Source organism: Aphidius gifuensis, linkage group LG3 (genome assembly GCF_014905175.1).
Source record: "Aphidius gifuensis isolate YNYX2018 linkage group LG3, ASM1490517v1, whole genome shotgun sequence".
NCBI lineage: Eukaryota > Metazoa > Arthropoda > Insecta > Hymenoptera > Braconidae > Aphidius > Aphidius gifuensis.
In genome coordinates this window covers 9,195,239-9,213,433 of record NC_057790.1, presented here as the reverse complement: position 1 = coordinate 9,213,433, position 18,195 = coordinate 9,195,239, and the positions used below count along the sequence as shown (strand labels likewise).

Genomic DNA, 18,195 nt, shown 5'->3' with positions numbered 1-18,195 from the left:
GCTCGGGATTATTTTGACAATTTTTGAATGTCATCATTTGTTTAAAAAAAATTGGAGCTAGCTAGCTTGAAATAATATTCCCAACTTACGATTGAGAGTTGAATATATATTTCCCGTTATTCAATTTATGAGTTTTTGGTTGCAAATGAAAGCCGGAAAAATCATCTATTCCGATGAATTTTCCAGAATTTTCGTGCTCATTTTTTTTTTAGATAATTGATATCAAAACTGGAAACTTCAACACCTAGGAATAGGTACAGAACACATATTAACGCTTGTAGTTGAAAGAATTTTTATCAATTATTGCTGAGTCAACTATCAATTTGTTCTACTTAACAATACGGATTATTAAAGAAGTTATAGATCCCTTTTCTCCTAGGGATTCAGTGGACATATAATTTTGAATAGTGCTGTTCCTTGTTTCTTTGCTGTAGTAGTATGTGTGTGTCTATCCAGATAGATTACAGACACATATACTCCTAAGAACCTGCTAGTATAGTGGTTATACTTTGGACAGGGGGGCATTGAAAATATTTTCTATAACCATATGTAGAATACCCCTCTCGGACCAAAACTTTGTTAGACAATGGAATTTACTTTCAACCGTAATTATTTAAATAAAATTAACTTTTTTTGAATGAAATAATACGGTATAATGATAATTATTAAATAATTTCGCACTGCTAATTTTATTATCATTAAAGACAGAATTAATGGAAAATCTAAATCAAGGTTATCCATTAAATAAATTAGTACGTACTCACTGACTGAATTTTATTATTCTTAACGTTAAAAATATTTTTATTTTAATACACAGTTGATTTTATATTAACATAACACATTTCCTTTGAACCGAATATTTACCAAAGTTTTTAAGCTTGCCCTGGTAGAAATATTTTTCCAACTTTCTTCGCCTTTTTTCCAACTTTCTCCACTTTTTGTCCAACTTTCTCTACCTTTTTACAAAAATGACCCATGGTCCGAAAAAAGTTGGAAGAAAGTTGGAGAAATATTTCTACCAGGGAGCATCTTTATTTTGACCTACACTTCTATTAATCTATCGGCTTGATGATTTCTAAGCTAGTTGGTTTAAAAATATTATTGTTAATTTTTTTTCAATTTTTTGATTATGTTAAAAAGCAAATAGATAAATCATTTGGGACTATAGGGCGTTATCTCTCTTTTTTCAACTCTGTGATTGTATCTATAAGTGCATAGCAGCCACTACCGAAGCGCCGCTTGTTGACTTGGGTGCGTAACGGGCTATAATTAATAACTCGGTTGTTTATTAAGATAGGAAATTAAATAAACGCCTATAACGATCTGCGAGATAAGCTCTTTGATTTAAAAAAAAAATCACGATGATCGGTTGGGTAGTTGCTGAGATTATTTTTAATTTGGCTTTGCTTGGGATTATTTTTACAATTTCAGAGATGTTATCATTTGTTTAAAAGAATTAAAGACTTGCTAGCTCTAAATAATATTCCTATTCCAAACTTGAGGTTGAAAGTTAAATAAATTTTCCGTTATTTAATTTTCGATTTTTTGGTGGCAAATAAAAGTGTATTTTTTTTCAATTTTCCTGCTAGTTTTTTTTTTAGATAATGAATGTCAAAGTTGACGACTTCAAGTACACATAAGAATAGGGGCAGAATACATATTTACGCTTGTCATTAAAAAAATTTTTACTACTACTATTTTTTAATTATCAGTTTGTTTTTCTTTACAATGCGGATGACATACACTGAGAGAAAAAGTTGCTAAAATATAGAAAAATTTTGCTTGAAAGTTTTAGGCTTTGATTTAAAAAAAAAATGTATTAAATTGAGCATAATATTTTTTAATTAAAGCAATTTATTTGCTTTAATTTAAGACAGTTTTTTTTTTATTTAAAAGAAAACAGAATTAATTTAAGAGAAACTTTGCTAAAAAGGAAGCAAAAATATCCTTTAAATCAAGCGAATAAGCGGTCTAGTTAAGACAAAAGTTGCTAAAATTAAATGACATTTGATTTTATTTAATGGGTAAATCGTTTAATTTAAGGATAATATTGATTGAATTAATAGAAAATTGTTTTTATACAAATGATAAATGAATTAATTTAAAAAAATTATGAATCAATTCAAGACAAAAAGCGATCTAGTTAAGACACAAGTTGCTAAAATTAAGCGACATTTCATTTAATTTAATGGGTAAGTCGTTTAACTTGAGGAAATTATCGATTAATTTGAAAAAATTATGAATCAATTTAAAGCAGAAAAGCGTTCTAATCAAGACAAAAGTTGCTAAAATTGAGCGACATTTCTTTTAATTTAATGGTTAAGTCGTTTAATTTGAGGATAATATTGATTAAGTTAATAGAAAATTGTTTTTATACAAATAAAAAATGGATTAATTCAAAAAAATTATGAATCAATTTAAAACAAGAAGCGATCTAGTTAAGACACAAGTTGCTAAAATTAAGCAACATTTCATTTAATTTAATGGTTAAGTCGTTTAATTTAAGGAAGTTATAGATTAAATTAATAGAAAATTGTTTTTATTTTTGATTGAAAGAAATGAAAATAAAAAAAAAAATTATTTTTTTATTTTTTCTTTTTTTTCAGGACTTATTTTATTTTACACTCGAAGATTCAATTGTTTTTTTTTTTTTTTTTTTTGTCCTAACCAATCCTCGAACCTCTGCCTAATCTAAACCTATCTAAACCTATACTTTTAAAAGCCAGTGCGTTACCCCCTGAACCATCGCGCGTTAACGTATCAGAGACAAAATTATGAGGCCCTTGAATCAAAAGTTTCATCACATCCCGATAGGCTGGTTGGTTTTATTTTTTTAAAATTAATTCATTTATCATTTGTATAAAAACAATTTTCTATTAATTTAATCAATATTATCCTTAAATTAAACGATTTACCCATTAAATAAAATCAAATGTCATTTAATTTTAGCAACTTTTGTCTTAACTAGACCACTTATTCGCTTGATTTAAAGGATATTTTTGCTTCCTTTTTAGCAAAGTTTCTCTTAAATTAATTCTGTTTTCTTTTAAATAAAAAAAAAACTGTCTTAAATTAAAGCAAATAAATTGCTTTAATTAAAAAATATTATGCTCAATTTAATACATTTTTTTTTTAAATCAAAGCCTAAAACTTTCAAGCAAAATTTTGCTATATTTAAGCAACTTTTCTCTTAAATACAAACATTTTTTTTCTCAGTGTACTATTGGATCCAAACTTTGTTCGACGATGGGGTTTACTTTCAACCTTAATTATTTAAATGGAATTTTCTTTTTCAATTTTTTGAATGAATTAATAATGTATGATGATATCTATTAAATAATTTCGCGTTGTCATTTTCATTATCGTTCAAAACAGAATAGGAAATCTAAACCAAGGTTATCCAACAAAGAAATTATTATGTACTGACGGACTAAATTTCATTATTTTGAACGTTAACATTTTCATTTTATTACACATTTTCTATTGATAACACATATCATTTAAACCGAATATTTACCAAAATTCTTAAGCTTGTTGTGACCTACACTTATTTTTATTTATCGGCCTGATAATTCCTAAGCTAATATTATTGTTAATTTTTTTTCAATTTTTCGATTATGTTTAAATGCAAATATAGATAAATCATTTGGGACTATAGCGCGTTCTCTCTCTTTTTCCACCTCTGTGATTGTATGAGTGTAAAGCACCTACTACCAAAGCGCCGGCTGTTGCCTCTGCCGCGTAACAGGCTATTATTTATAATAAATAATAACTCGGTTGTTTATTAAGATATGAAATCGAATAAACGCCTATCACGATCTCCGCGATAAGCTCTTTGATTTGAAGAAAAAATCACAATGATCGGTTCGGTAGTTGCTGAGAACATTACCAACGAAGTTTTTCATTTTCACATTTATATATATAGATTACAATATTCTGTGTTGAGTTTTTGAATTAGAATTTCATTTACATAGAACCTTAATATTATAACTAATCAATAAATTCAAAAATTTCTATCATAATTGTTAATAGCTGAATGAACATAATAGTACACTCGGAAGGAGAGCGAAAAAGACAACTAGTCAAAAATATATTAATGCAACGAGAGATCTTCCAATTACTATTTATAAAAATTACTAAAGAAGTTTCACTTCCCTGTGCGTACAATAACACACATCTTTTTTTTTATATCATATGTGTATGTGTGTGATACTACGTCGTTGGAATCGAGGCTTAATACTGAACTAGATGCAAAAAATACCCGTTGAGGGCGCAAAAAACAGAGGCACTTTTCGGTTATTCCACGACTATTTCGGTTATTCCACGATCATTTCGGTTACTTCACGATCATTTCGGTTACTCCACGACTGTTTCAGTTACAATTCTATAAACGTCAATTTACCTCACCGTTAGGGCGCGTGTAAAATCGAGTTTACAATGCATGAGTGGTATAAAAAAAGTAATAGCTCGTAAATTTATATGAATTTAAAATTCCGCATAAATTTTGAAAAACACTAGAATAAAACAATTATTGAATTGTCTTTTAGTTTGTAATTTGTTGTTTTTTTATTTGCTAATTTTTACATCAAGATATGTGAAACATAATTGATGAGACTGTTCTAAATCTATACTTAAAATTATGACTTTTCTATCAATTAAATTGGTTATCAATAATAAAAATAGAAAAAGTACAATCAGTGTTTAATTTGTTTAAAAAAAACTGATAAAAATGTTATAAATTTAAACTCATGAATATTTAATGTTGGTTATGTGAGGGTAGATCATAAATAATAACAAGTAGAATTTAATATTATTGGTTACGTTTATTTAATTAGCAGTCAGAGAATATATAATGCGAGGCAAGAGTGTAAAGTGCACGGCGGCTGGAACTGGAATGAGTATATTATATAGGGGTGCATATAGTGTGTGTGTAGTGTATGGTTGTGTATGTTTGTTTAGTGTCAGCCTGTAAGTTAAGATTTGTGTCCGGTAGTGTAGCAGTTGTAAATATATTTAGTCAGGGACGTGTCATCAGACTTTGTATCTCCAACATTTAAAAATAAATATAATTTGACAAAACGTTAAAAAAAATTAAATTAACATACAAAATAACATACAATTAAAATACATAAAAATTTCAAGAAATAAGTTTAATTAGAAAAAAAAATATAGATATATAAGCTTGTTGTAAACAATAATAAAAGTGTATAAATGTTGAAAATAAAATTAAAAAATCATTAATTGCTTACCTGTTCTTTGTTGAAAATTGATTTAAAAATAAATGAAATATATAATTTAACTTGTATTTCTATACCACCTGTAGCCCTATTTTGGTAGCAATACTACTGGTCTTATACAAATGAATAAATGAATATACAAGAAAAAATATTTGAAAAAAAAAAAAAATATTACTCATATTAAATTATTGGTTTAATTTCAATTTAAAATACCGACTGTCCCATTTTAATTGGATAATGGATTTTTCTTGAAAAATATAGCTCAAATTGAAAAATGATTCAAGTAAAAGTTGTAGGGTTCGGAGGGGGACCTGAAAAAAAAAAAAAAAAAATTCAAAAAATTCAAAATGGCGGAGTTTTAGGTATGAGCATAGTTTTTTTAATGAACTTTTTTTTTTTTTTTTGCACCAAAATGTTTCTTACATCAAAACTAACACTTTTTATTTGAAAAATTTTTCGATAAAATCACTGTTTTTTTGGCCCGATTTTATCTGTCGATGGATTTTCCTCAAAAAAAAAATGGCTTTGATTTGAAAATGATATTTGGAAAAGTTGTAGCGTTTAGGAAGACAAACACGAAAAAAAAAAAATTTGGTGAAAAATTTAAAATGGCGGAGTGAGAAGCATGGATAAAAAAAATGGACTTAGCCAAAAAATTTTATTCAGAAAAGTGTTAATCTTGATGCGAACCATTTTTTAGTAAAAAAAAAATTACACCTAACCTCAAAAAAAAAGATGTTCATACTTTCAACTCCGCCATTTTGAACTTTTAAAAAAATTTTTTTTTCTTTTCGTGTTTGTCTTCCTGAACGCTACAACTTTTCTGAATATCATTTTTCAATTTGAGCCATATTTTTTGAGGAAAATCCATCAATAGACAAAATTGGGCCGAAAAAAAAAGTGATTTTATCGAAAAACTTTTCACGTAAAAAGTGTTAGTTTTGATGTAAAAATTATTTTGGTACAAAAAAAAAATATAGTATTCACTTGAAAAAACTTAGTTCATACCTGAAACTCCGCCATTTTGAATTTTTTGATTTTTTTTTTTTTTTTCCAAGTCCCCCGCCAAACCCTACAACTTTTACTTGAATCATTTTATGATTCGAGCCATATTTTTCGAGAAAAATCGATTATCCAATTAAAATGGGACAGTCTGTATAATCGTTTTTTTATTAAAAAGATAAATGAGAAAAAAAGCAATATAATATTATCAATACCTGTGACATTAAAAAAAAAAATGACCTCGTTTCTACTAGTAGATAAAAAAATTTTGTTAAATAGCACGGCAATTATTACTCTACCAGATGAACAAAAGCTGTACTATCGGCAGAACAAATATTGTAGAGTTTCAATTTCGCCTCTACTTTGCTGTGCAGCACAACAATTTTTTTCCTGTTCAATTCTTCTTCTTCTTCCGATGGCTTTGATTGAAGTATATAAGTGATTCAAAATTTTTTTTTTTTTGACTTGAATCAAGATTTGTAATAATCAAATTGAATCAAAGAAATATGTGATCGAGAATTTTTTTTTTTTATAACAAGATATATTATTATTTTCAAACAAACTGTTTTTAACTTTTTTCAAATGTTTTCTTTTCCAAGACAAATAAATATATTAAAAAGCATTTTTTGTCTTGATTTCGACAAAAAAAATTTTATAGTTGCTGAAAAAGACCATAAGAACTATGGATAAAAGCGAAAAGATCGTACATGAAATGAAGAAATACTTGACAAAATTTTATTTTAAATAAAATATGCATTGAGCGTCGTTTATGTTGGCTGGATACGTTAAATATGTTAGCTGTTAAACGTGTAAATGGTTATCATGAGATATCTGAAATCTTCTTGCTCATATGCAAAAGAAAAAAAATATCTAATTGTAAGGACCTTATATTTTACAGACATATCGAATCGAATCGTCTCTCCTACTCTCTGAAAAAATTTTTATTCGAAATCATGGGAGAATTTTTCTTGACAACAAAATGCTTGGGAATACGAAAAAAATTGTTTTCCATAAATACAAAGTATTTGTATCGAGAAACACATGAAGTCTCCATTTGAATACACTTTTGGTCAAATCAATCAAAAATTTGTTTATTTTAGACAAGACACTTGCATTGAGAAGAAAATTTCTCACAGAATATTGTGAAAATGAAAAGAAATCTGCATAATTTTAATTGAATATCAAGAATTATAATTTTTTAATCGATTTTAACAAATGTTTCATCAAATCAAGATTGTTGTGTTTATGAGAATTTTTTTTTTTCAATTTTAAGTTTTTGTTCCCACAGTACATTTTTCGAACAGCAAGAAGATAGTAATCTAGTATTTAAAAGTTTTATTAGCGCTTAGTTAAAAAATTTATTCTTGCTGATGAATAATTATCTACCTTGAGAAATAAGGATTTTGATCTAATACATTAACTACTTTGACTGTAAAGGGTATTAGTATATGGTCCACTGTAAATAGATGAACCGGTAGTGGAAACATTTTTATGTCGCCGTCTTGACAAAAGGATAACGATAACGACTATTACCACTGCCATCAGTATGAGTCCAGCAATGGCTATTCCAATCGCAAAACTCCGTTGGGAGATGCAAATACTATCATCATTGAGAGTCTAAAAAGAAAAAAAATTAGCTATTTATAATCAAACCCCGGTAGCTTTTAACTTACTCTTTCACGAGATACTTCATTATTTGAATCCGTTCTCCCACTTATATCAGATGCTTCGTTCACATATAATCCACTATAAACTTCAATCGTTGCTGGTGTACCATCAAGGCTGAGGCTATCTTTTGTTTCATCTAAGATTCGTTCACTTGTTTGTCTTCGTTTTCGAATTTCGTTACATGAAGGTAACTGGAAAACATGCATTTTTAAACACTTTTTCGACTGAAATATATTAGAGCGTTAAGCATTAAATAAAGACATACCACTTCTGAACAGCCACCATTATGATTTGTGCAAAGTTTTACATTGCATTGGTAATACACGCTTGCTGTATAAGGAAATTTGTGAGCTTGGAAATTTACTCTTGCTTCTGATTTGTCCTGACTGTAAGTGAATCGGCCCATGATTTCACTATCCACTGGGCAACTGTCATAAATAAATAAAAGAATAAATAAATAAAATGAACATATACAAATAAATCGAAAGAAGTTTTACCCTTCGTTATTGATTAGTTTTTGTTCACCCCATCCAAGACCATCCCGAACAATGCAATCGGAAACTTCTAATCCAAAGTTGTCTTGTTTGTCAATACTTATAACAAGGCTTAAAGGATCACCAATTTCTACATTCTCAGCAACATGATAACCTGTTGGATCACTCGAAAAGATTTTCATGGTGCAACCTGGCATTGGGGCAGTCGCCTATACACAGAAAGATAAACAATGATCCAACGATTTTTTATCATAAATTGTTATCAAAAAAGTCTTGGATTATTATATTATGAAATAACTAAAAAGACTAGGAATACACGGAAACCTGCCATATTTTGTTTGTTTCATAATGCAGATACACGGAGAAAAATTTTCAGTGGATTTTACTACGGTACCACATCACTGAAGGTATATCTTCTGACTATTGAAATATTTGCTATCATTCTAACGAGAAAAAACTATTCTTGTTTTAAAAAATTAAAAGATACTAATGCAATTTTATAATGTTTTTTTTTTTGCTATTTCCCGATGAAAAAATTACAACTCATAAAGAAACTTTAACAAAAGCCAAATTTAAAAGTTAAAATAATCTAGCTTAAAAATTGCATTACATCACAGCTAAAAAAAATTTTTTATTTTAAAACCTGGTTTAAAAACCTGGTTAATGTAGACAGAATTAAAATGATCCTCTTAAAATTAACCGTGTACTATAATTAAAATTTCATTTTCTTGGAAATCCTGTAGGTGTCACTGACAAATACAAAGCAACATGGTTGAAATTATAATGGGCCATAGCAAAAATTAATTAGGGACTCAGAAATATTAAGTGCCGTCATTTTTTAGTTGACTGAGCAGGCGTGACTTTGCTTATTCACAAATTGTTAATTTATAACGAACAAAATTTATTTCCCACATGCGATGTCGTGGCGCAGTGGATAACACGTTGAATTTCCATACGAAACACATGAGGTTCAAGTCTCGGTCAGGGTCAGTTTTAGATTAAAGTTTTTAATTTTCGTCACAAGTGATTTTTATTATTGTGGTCGTCCGAAAATTAGAAAAATATTGAAACGACGTCAAAATGCAACAAGATTTTATTTTTATCGAATTGAAAATTGTTTAACTGCTGTTTTTTAACATTTTTAAATTGTTTTCAAACAGAGCAAACATATAGCAGCTATATTTAGGTGTTTTTTGCTTGAAACACAAATCATATCAACGTTAATGAAAGGAAGCAAACTATCAATAACTGTTATGTAAAATTCAATCAATTTTTTATTTTAAATATTGCTATATTAATAAAAATTAATGAATTTCAGATATTCAAAAAATATGATAGTGCTCATCTTGAGAGCGACAAGTGATCTGATTTTCGTTCGATATCAGAAGATGCCCTGTGAGCTTAAATTGTTTTTAACATAATTTTCAAGGAATTTCAAAATCACTGTTGCCAGTAATAAATTCCGAACGATCATTTACACTTTACCCTTCAAACCACTCACACAGATTTTAGGCCTGAAAAAACTTAACGATTATATAAACGTTGAGATTAATGAAAATCTGCTTATAAAGTATGATTATATGAATGAGTATTTATCAAAATTTACCTGAAGAGGGAGTGACTGAAGCTTTGCGGCATGTGTTTGGTCATTTGAGATGAGTTTGTCGCGAGTCTGGTAACGACATCTAACATGAAAACCTTTTCCTTGATTCGTGATCAGCTTCAAATGAGGCTGCACGACAATTGTATTGAAATATTCAATACCTCCGTCTTCCTAAATAAAAGAAAAAACTGTCAATAAAGACGAAGTCAATTATTTTTATAAAAATAGTCGAAACTACGAAGTTCAGCTGTTATAAGTTGACCGTCATTAAAATAAAATTCAGTTTGTAGCGAGATAGAATATTTGATGTCTCCCACCACACTGGCATGTCATGTGACATAGTCAGTGAGGTGTTAGCTATGTATCTATGTATGGGTAGGAGAACCCTCACTCTGTTTTGTTGCGTGAGACTCTGCTCTCTTCGCTTCTAGTCCGGCCACCGAGCCAAACGGTGCGTCGGAACTATACTCATAAATTTGTATTGGTGATGTGGCTATGCCACCTCACAACCAGTAATATATATATTGTGTCTCGTTAAATTATTATAGTCTAATTGTTAAATAAATTGTTTCATTATTATTAATATTTAAATATAAATTTCGTGTCTATCTTTTAAATTATTGTTTGAATTTGAATTAAATGTAAAATAAGTAAAGTGAGGATCTACACTTTACAAGTTCATATTTATTAAGTGATACACGTGATCAATTTTTAAATCAAATCCTCAACCTTTTCATTACATCTACCCTCTCTTCAATACCACATTCCATTCTTGCTTAACAGTCCTTATGGCCTACATAACCGTTTTGCTCATCCCAGTAATTCTCTATCTTTTTTCCTGTTCTTACAAATCGATATAATCTCTCATAGTTATTTTAAATAATTCTCTTATTCATTTCTTTTCTTTTCTTTTCGATCCACTTACAGGTACATACCTTTTCTATTTTTGTTATTATTTCATCTTTGTCCTCTATTTTAATAGTATATTTCGTTACAAGTGCCCATTCAGAGAGTGTGCTCTCAACGAATTTGGGGGGGGCAAGCACGAGCCTTGGTGAGTGTTTCCCCTCCAAATGAGTTGTGAGCGGGCTCTCTGATTGGGCACATGTAACGAACTATATTTTATGTTACTAGGGACAGTGGTAATAATGTGTGAATTTCTAAAAAGCGCACTACCACTCTTACGCTTTGGAAATTCACACATTATTCCCACTGCCCTTGTAACATAAATATTATTTTGCATACTTCCATTCAATTCGTCTAACCCTCTAAAAAATTTTTTTCCCATTTGGTCGTACTATTATCTATGATCCATCCACACTCTCTTCTCAAACATGTTTTTGGTAATCTGCTGTCATCCATTTCTAGTATTTTCTTCTTATCATTTTTTCTTGTATCGTTTCAATAACCAATTGAACCAAGGCTAATTGCGAGCTCGATTCTATGTCGAAAAAAATAGATAAAAAATGCCTAAATTCAAAACTTTTTTGTTAAAAAAAATGATATTAAAAATAATAAGGCTAACAATACTTATAACTAAAAAAATAATAAATTGAATCATTTCTTAGGTGTTTTCTTGTTTAACCCGATTCAACCTCGATTCAACCTCGTTTCGACGTTGAATCGATGCTAAAACGAGTTACCAAAAAAAATAAACGAAAAATGCCTAGATTTTTCTATTTATTAAGTTAATAATAAGAGTTTCATTCAGAATGATTGCTACTGATAATTGTGACCAAAGTAATAATAATTTGTATCAATTTTCGGGTGTTATTATCTGACCCAATACATCCTCAATTCAACCTCGCGGAAAAAAATTAATGAAAAATACCATTGTATGTAAAAAATGTTTCGGAATGTGAAAATTAAAACAGCAACCATACAAACATAGTAAGTATTTTTCTTTATAATTATTAAAATCAACAAAAATAGAAAAAACCACATGATAAATAATTTTTTAAAAAAAAGTGTTGCCTGTTAATTTACTTAGCTGAAGAAAATAACTGGTAAGCAACATCTTTTCCTTAGACATTTGGCAATATAGCTTTTTATTTGTTTAAATAAATTAAAAGCTATAGAAAAAATGACTAAGGAATGGATGAAGCTTAGCAATTAAGGCAGAAGAAATCAATTCGTGAGCAACATTCTTTTCTTAGCCATTTTTCCTATAGCTTTTAATTTGTTTAAATACTCAAAAATCTATCAACAAACGGCTAAAGAAAGAGTGTTGCTTACCAATCAATTTTTAAAGAATTGATCTAGTTAAAGAAATTAACTGGCAAGTGACAGTTTAAAAGAAGTAACAGATTTACTTGTTTAAAGCAGTGATCCTGATTGATTCAAACGTGCTGTTACCTTTTTCTAGAAGTTTTTTTCTTGTTAAAAGCCACTTTGTCGCTTAAAACGAGAAGCTATTCCCTTATGATAATCATAATAGTGCTTGTGTCAAGAATTTATATGGTTTATAACTAGAAGTATTCTTCTTGACACAAACCAATTATAGCATGAAACAAGAAACTATCTGAATGATTTAATGTTGTTTCAAACAAGAACTTTATCTTTCTCCATACGAACACATTTTTTCGTAATTCAAACCATATTTTTTTTTTTTTAACCAACTTTTTGCCAAGAAGTATTCTTCTGTCGACAAGAAAATTTTTTCTTGACTTTAGAAAAAAATTCTTTCAATGTAACTTCTTTTTCAAGAAGCAAAAGATGTAAAATAAGAAATATAAATCAAAAAAATTAAGGCGTTTTCCTACGATAGTTTGTAAATTCAATTCTGTAGTTGTGATAAAACTGCCTCACTTTTTTTTTTTTATTCATATTTTTGGCCTCTTGAAAATGGCCTTTAAAAAAAGGTCATTTTTTTTTGGCCTCTTAAAAATGGCTTTTAGATAAAAGCCATTTTTTTTGGTTGCTTAAAAATGGCCTTGTATTTTTGACCTAAAGAAATTCTCTCATGTTGTTGGCTTCTTGAAAAATGGCTTCACGTTTTTTGCCCAAGAAATTATTTATTTAAAGGCCATTTTCAAGAAGCCAAAAAAAATATCTTCTATTTGAAGGCCATTTTCAAGAGACCATTTTAAAGAGGCCATTTTTTGAGGCCATTCTTCCGATGTACGAGGTTCAGATCGTCTTTTTTTCTAACTATAATTCACCATGTAGCCATGGTGCTTACGGCAATTTGAAATAACAGACGAACTTCCCGAGCCTATTTATTAATAACAATATATATCTAATTTATTTGAATGATTTTTGACAGACATGAAAGTTATTGTCAACTTACGAGCTCTGATGGCATGGTGTTGCAGGATCTCAGTGGAAGATGATATATTATTGGTGTTGGTTGATTCTGAAATTCTTGCAAACAGGAACTATTTTTTGATAATCCTCTGGGATATACAAGGCCATGGAAATCAGTGTTTCGTTCTGTTGATATGGAGACAACAATGAACTCACTTTCACACTGAATTTGAACCGTATTTGCTACAGCAAGTGGTGCTGGAATTTGATAAAACGATAGAATTAGAGTTGAACAATTTCGAGACTAAGATTTCAACAAATACAAAAATAAACATCATTAATACTTTAAGTAAATTTGTACGAATTTTTCAATTTGATTAGACATTTTTTTTTTTCTTCTAAGCACCTTTCTGTTTTCAAAAAACTAATGAATTTAAAATAAAATTTGCTGAATGGAAAGCAATCTTATCCGTCAAAGCAAGAGACATATGGATCGATTTCAATAAAGAATATGTCGATTTGGAACAAAATTGATTATCTTCGAATGGTACATGAATGAGTTTAAAAACAATTCAAAGAAATGAGTGTTTAAATAAAGATAAAAATTTGATAGAATGAAATGACATTTGATTTAACCTCAAAAATGAGTCGTGCGATTTAAGGAAGTTATACATCAATTTAAAAGAAAAATGATTGACTTCAAATCATCGATGATGTGAGCTGCCACTGCCACCATTTATACAGACTGTCCCATTTTAATTGGATAATGGATTTTTCTTGAAAATTATAGCTCAAATTGAAAAATGATTCAAGTAAAAGTTGTAGGGTTTGGAGGGGGACCCATAAAAAAAAACAAAAAAAATTCAAAAAATTCAAAATGGCGGAGTTTTAGGTATGAACATAGTTTTTTTTAATGGATACTGTATTTTTTTTTTGCACCAAAATGTTTCTTACATCAAAACTAACACTTTTTATTCGAAAAGTTTTTCGATAAAATCACTTTTTTTTTCGGCCCAATTTTGTCTGTTGATAGATTTTTCTCGAAAAATATGGCTCAAATTTAAAAATGATATTCAGAAAAGTTGTAGCGTTCAGGAAGACAAACACGAGAAGAAAAAAAAAATTTTCAAAAAGTTCAAAATGGCGGAGTTTAAAGTATGAACATCTTTTTTTTGAGGTTAGGTGTAATTTTTTTTTACAAAAATTGCTCCGCACTTCAAGTATTTTTGTCACTTTTTTCTAAATAAAATTTTTTGGCTAAGTCCATTTTTTTTATCCATGCTTCTCACTCCGCCATTTTGAATTTTTTACCAAATTTTTTTTTTTTTCCGTGTTTGTCTTCCTAAACGCTACAACTTTTCCAAATATCATTTTCAAATTAAAGCCATTTTTTTTTGAGGAAAATCTACAACAGATAAAATCGGGCCGAAAAAAAAGTGATTTTATCGAAAAATTTTTCAAATAAAAATTGTTAGTTTTGGAGTGTAATGTCCGGCGGTAAGTCGCACTAATTTTTTTATTATTTTCCTTTCTATTATTATAAATATTAAATATTCAGGGTACTTTTTAATACCCCTAGCTCCATCTTACAGATCGTCAAGTTACAATATTTAAGGGAGCTAGAGGTTTTGCACCCCCAACAAACCACTTGAGCCGGCACTATTGCCAAGCGCATCTACCGCCAATTTTATTTTGGAAAATTAAATATAAATTAATAAAATGAGTGATATCGACAGAATCCTAAAAATATAGGGATTCTCTCGGTACCACTCATGTCATAATTAGACAAGTAGAAGTAATTTTAATTAAAGTTGGAAAATCTTAAGATTTTCCTCAACCAATAGGAAATAGTCGACAGAAGGAAAGTGGAATTGGACCAAGGAGGAAAACCGAACATCCCCGAAGGATCCCCACCTACCCTTATGTTCTGAGGGCATCGAGCGAGATCGATCGCTAGATCTCGGTCACTCGGTCAGAGTTAGTTCCTTGACCTACACCAGCTCTTCCAGCTCTAACTAGCATAGGCACTTTGCCTCGTCGCATTTTAATTGCTCTAAAAAACTTAGAATATTTTCTACAAATCAGCACAACTGTAAGTTATACTTATTCGATATTTCATTGATTATTTTATCAATTTATTGTTTCAATAATATTTAAGTAACATTTGGTTACTTAAATCAGTAATTTAAATTCATTAAATCACTTACACATTTAACTTGAAATAAATTACGACCGCATGGTCTAAAATTTTCTTGCTTGAGTAAATTAAATTTAAAGCACGTATTGTGGTGCATTTTCTAATCAAATAAATATTGAATAGAATAAATTACATTTTTGCGATAATAAATAATCAATTATTTATTTAAAATAATTAAATATTTAATTATACAAATTTACGACCTCGTGGTCAGCCATTCAACAGTGAATACAATTTATAAAATACAGTAAAAAGTCTCGTATAATAATTTTATTTTAAATTCAAATAAAAGTAACATTTATTGTGATTTTATTGTAAAGTCAGTGCTACGTTCATGTCTACAATTTGACATAATTTAATCGTCGATCACATACAACCAACTTGTATAATTACATTGTACTACAATTAAATAAAATATATATATATATATATATATATTTTTGTACATCATTACTGGCGATATTGTAACCAAGCCAACCTGTCAATTTTGCGAGCGTCTCCGAGGTCAAGCCAAGGTACACGCCGTCACTAGATTGCTAGATTAAATCACCGACAATCAATGTAAGTACTTTTCTTTAAATAAATTTTGTTCAGTGTTTGTTCTGTGAATTTATGACAAGTGTAAAAATATTAATATTGTAAAAGCCAAGCGTCATCGTAGCGTCAATGTAGAGTCAGTGATTTGATTAATTAATTGACTGGATTGCTTCTCAATCCCGTCGCTTGTATTTCGGCCGTCGTAATTTGAATATTAACCGGGCCATTCGCAATTTTAATATTTCTCTGTCTCTGACTCCGTCACGACCGCATGGCTTTAGGTTCTCTCTTTTCGACGCGACGCGCGAGTAAAATTTAATTGGGTTACATATTTTTATAATTGTTTTTGTATCGTATTTTCATGTAATAGCAACAGGGTAATTTACAAATAAATTGTGCTCCGAATTTTTACCGAATTTACAAGTGTTATTTAAAATTATTTCTACCGCATTATTGTGTTATATTTTCGCGTATTTTTCAGGTTCCTTTTTACCTCTCCCTACATTACGCATTTCCGTCTCCCTACCATTCTTATGCGCCATTGTTGCGCAGGAAAAACAGGGTTAATTAAATTACATATCTAGTTGGATTATTTTACAGGGCAATACTGATTGTCTAATAAATGATCCGGCTACGATATTTCAGGAGTAAGAAACATTTTGGAGCAAAAAAAAAATACAGTATCCATTTTAAAAAAGTATGTTCATACCTGAAACTCCGCCATTTTGAATTTTTTGAATTTTTTTTTTTTTTTTTTATGGGTCCCCCTCCAAACCATACAACTTTTACTTGAATCATTTTTCAATTTGAGCTATATTTTTCAAGAAAAATTCATTATCTAATTAAAATGGGACAGTCTGTATGTTTGCATGCACAAGAGACTTGTATTTACAGTGACTAAAGACGGCGCATACGTTTGCTACGGACTTACGGTCGCAGTGGCAGCTCACAATTTGTTAATTGATTAATAACTTGGTTAATTATTGCTTAAAAAATTAAAAAATTTAAGAAAAACTTCTCGATAGATGAACAATGTTGCCACTGAGTGGCAATATTAAGGGTCTTCGATTCTTGGCGATTTTTTAAGTACTCGAGTACTGGATTGAGTCATATCGAGTACAAGTATCCGATTCTTTTCAGAGCCGCTTAATCGATTCACGATTTTTTTTCACCGAATGTCGCTAAAAGAATCGGTCTTGTCTTTCGCCCTTACGAAGCGCATTATTCTAGGTTTGTATAAACCTAGGCCATCTTTTGTATTTATTTTAAACTCTTTTTTAATATAAAATAAAAAAAGAAAAAAATTAGAAAGAAACAACAAAGTTCGTCGACACTTGATGATTGGGGATCGGCTTCTGACACTTCTCATATAAATAATAAATATTAATATTAAATAATACATATTAATATAAATATAAATATTAATATTATTTAAAATTTAATATTTAATAAATAATAATAATATTTAATTATTTATTATTAATATTTATAATATTCTCTTTTTTAACATCATATTTTTCATTCAATTTCATTCGTTTTTTTTTCTATTAATATTGTGTATACATAAAAAATAATGTATGATTAAAAAAATTAATAAAAAAATAATTATAATAACACGATTTTTTAATCGATTCTTTATGAATCGAGTACTTTTTGTGGCGATATATCGGCTACCCGATTTTTACAAAAAAAGAATCGATTCTCGAAGATCAAAGAACCCTATTATAGTATAACTGATGATATCAATATGATATTTATAATAATAATATCGATCATATTGCGATAATATCCAAAATATAAATACTGATAATATTATCAATATTATATCGTTATTGATATTATTATTATTATTATTGATACCATTGATATTATAAATTTTTGATATTATTAAAATTATTATCAATATTATTATTATTCATATAATTATCGTTATTATTATTATTCACACTATGAATATATATAAATGATAATAATAACAACAATAATTTTAATAATATTCATTTATTTATTTATTTATTTATTTTATTAAAACAGTAACTCAACAGGGTGAATATTATCAATTATTAACAATATCTATAATAATAATATTTAAAATATAAATACTAATAATTACTAATATTTATATTTGAATATTATTAACAGTACTATTATTATTTTCATTATTATAATTAATAATCTATATCGATATTAATAATATTAATATCAATGATT

General features: G+C 28.7%; 1 protein-coding gene across 1 annotated transcript in view; it reads right to left on the bottom strand.

The window, feature by feature from the left end:
* Nucleotides 1–7,298: 7,298 nt before the first annotated feature.
* Nucleotides 7,299–18,195, bottom strand: part of LOC122851899 — a 50,573-nt gene continuing 39,676 nt past the window's right edge. The window contains exons 4-9 of the mRNA XM_044151397.1: nt 13,294–13,508; nt 10,008–10,175; nt 8,405–8,610; nt 8,173–8,335; nt 7,913–8,098; nt 7,299–7,856 (exon numbers count right to left, since the gene is read on the bottom strand). Coding sequence (XP_044007332.1) covers nt 7,656–7,856; nt 7,913–8,098; nt 8,173–8,335; nt 8,405–8,610; nt 10,008–10,175; nt 13,294–13,508 — 1,139 coding nt within the window. The 3' untranslated portion in view covers nt 7,299–7,655. The remainder of the gene's footprint in view (nt 7,857–7,912; nt 8,099–8,172; nt 8,336–8,404; nt 8,611–10,007; nt 10,176–13,293; nt 13,509–18,195) is intronic.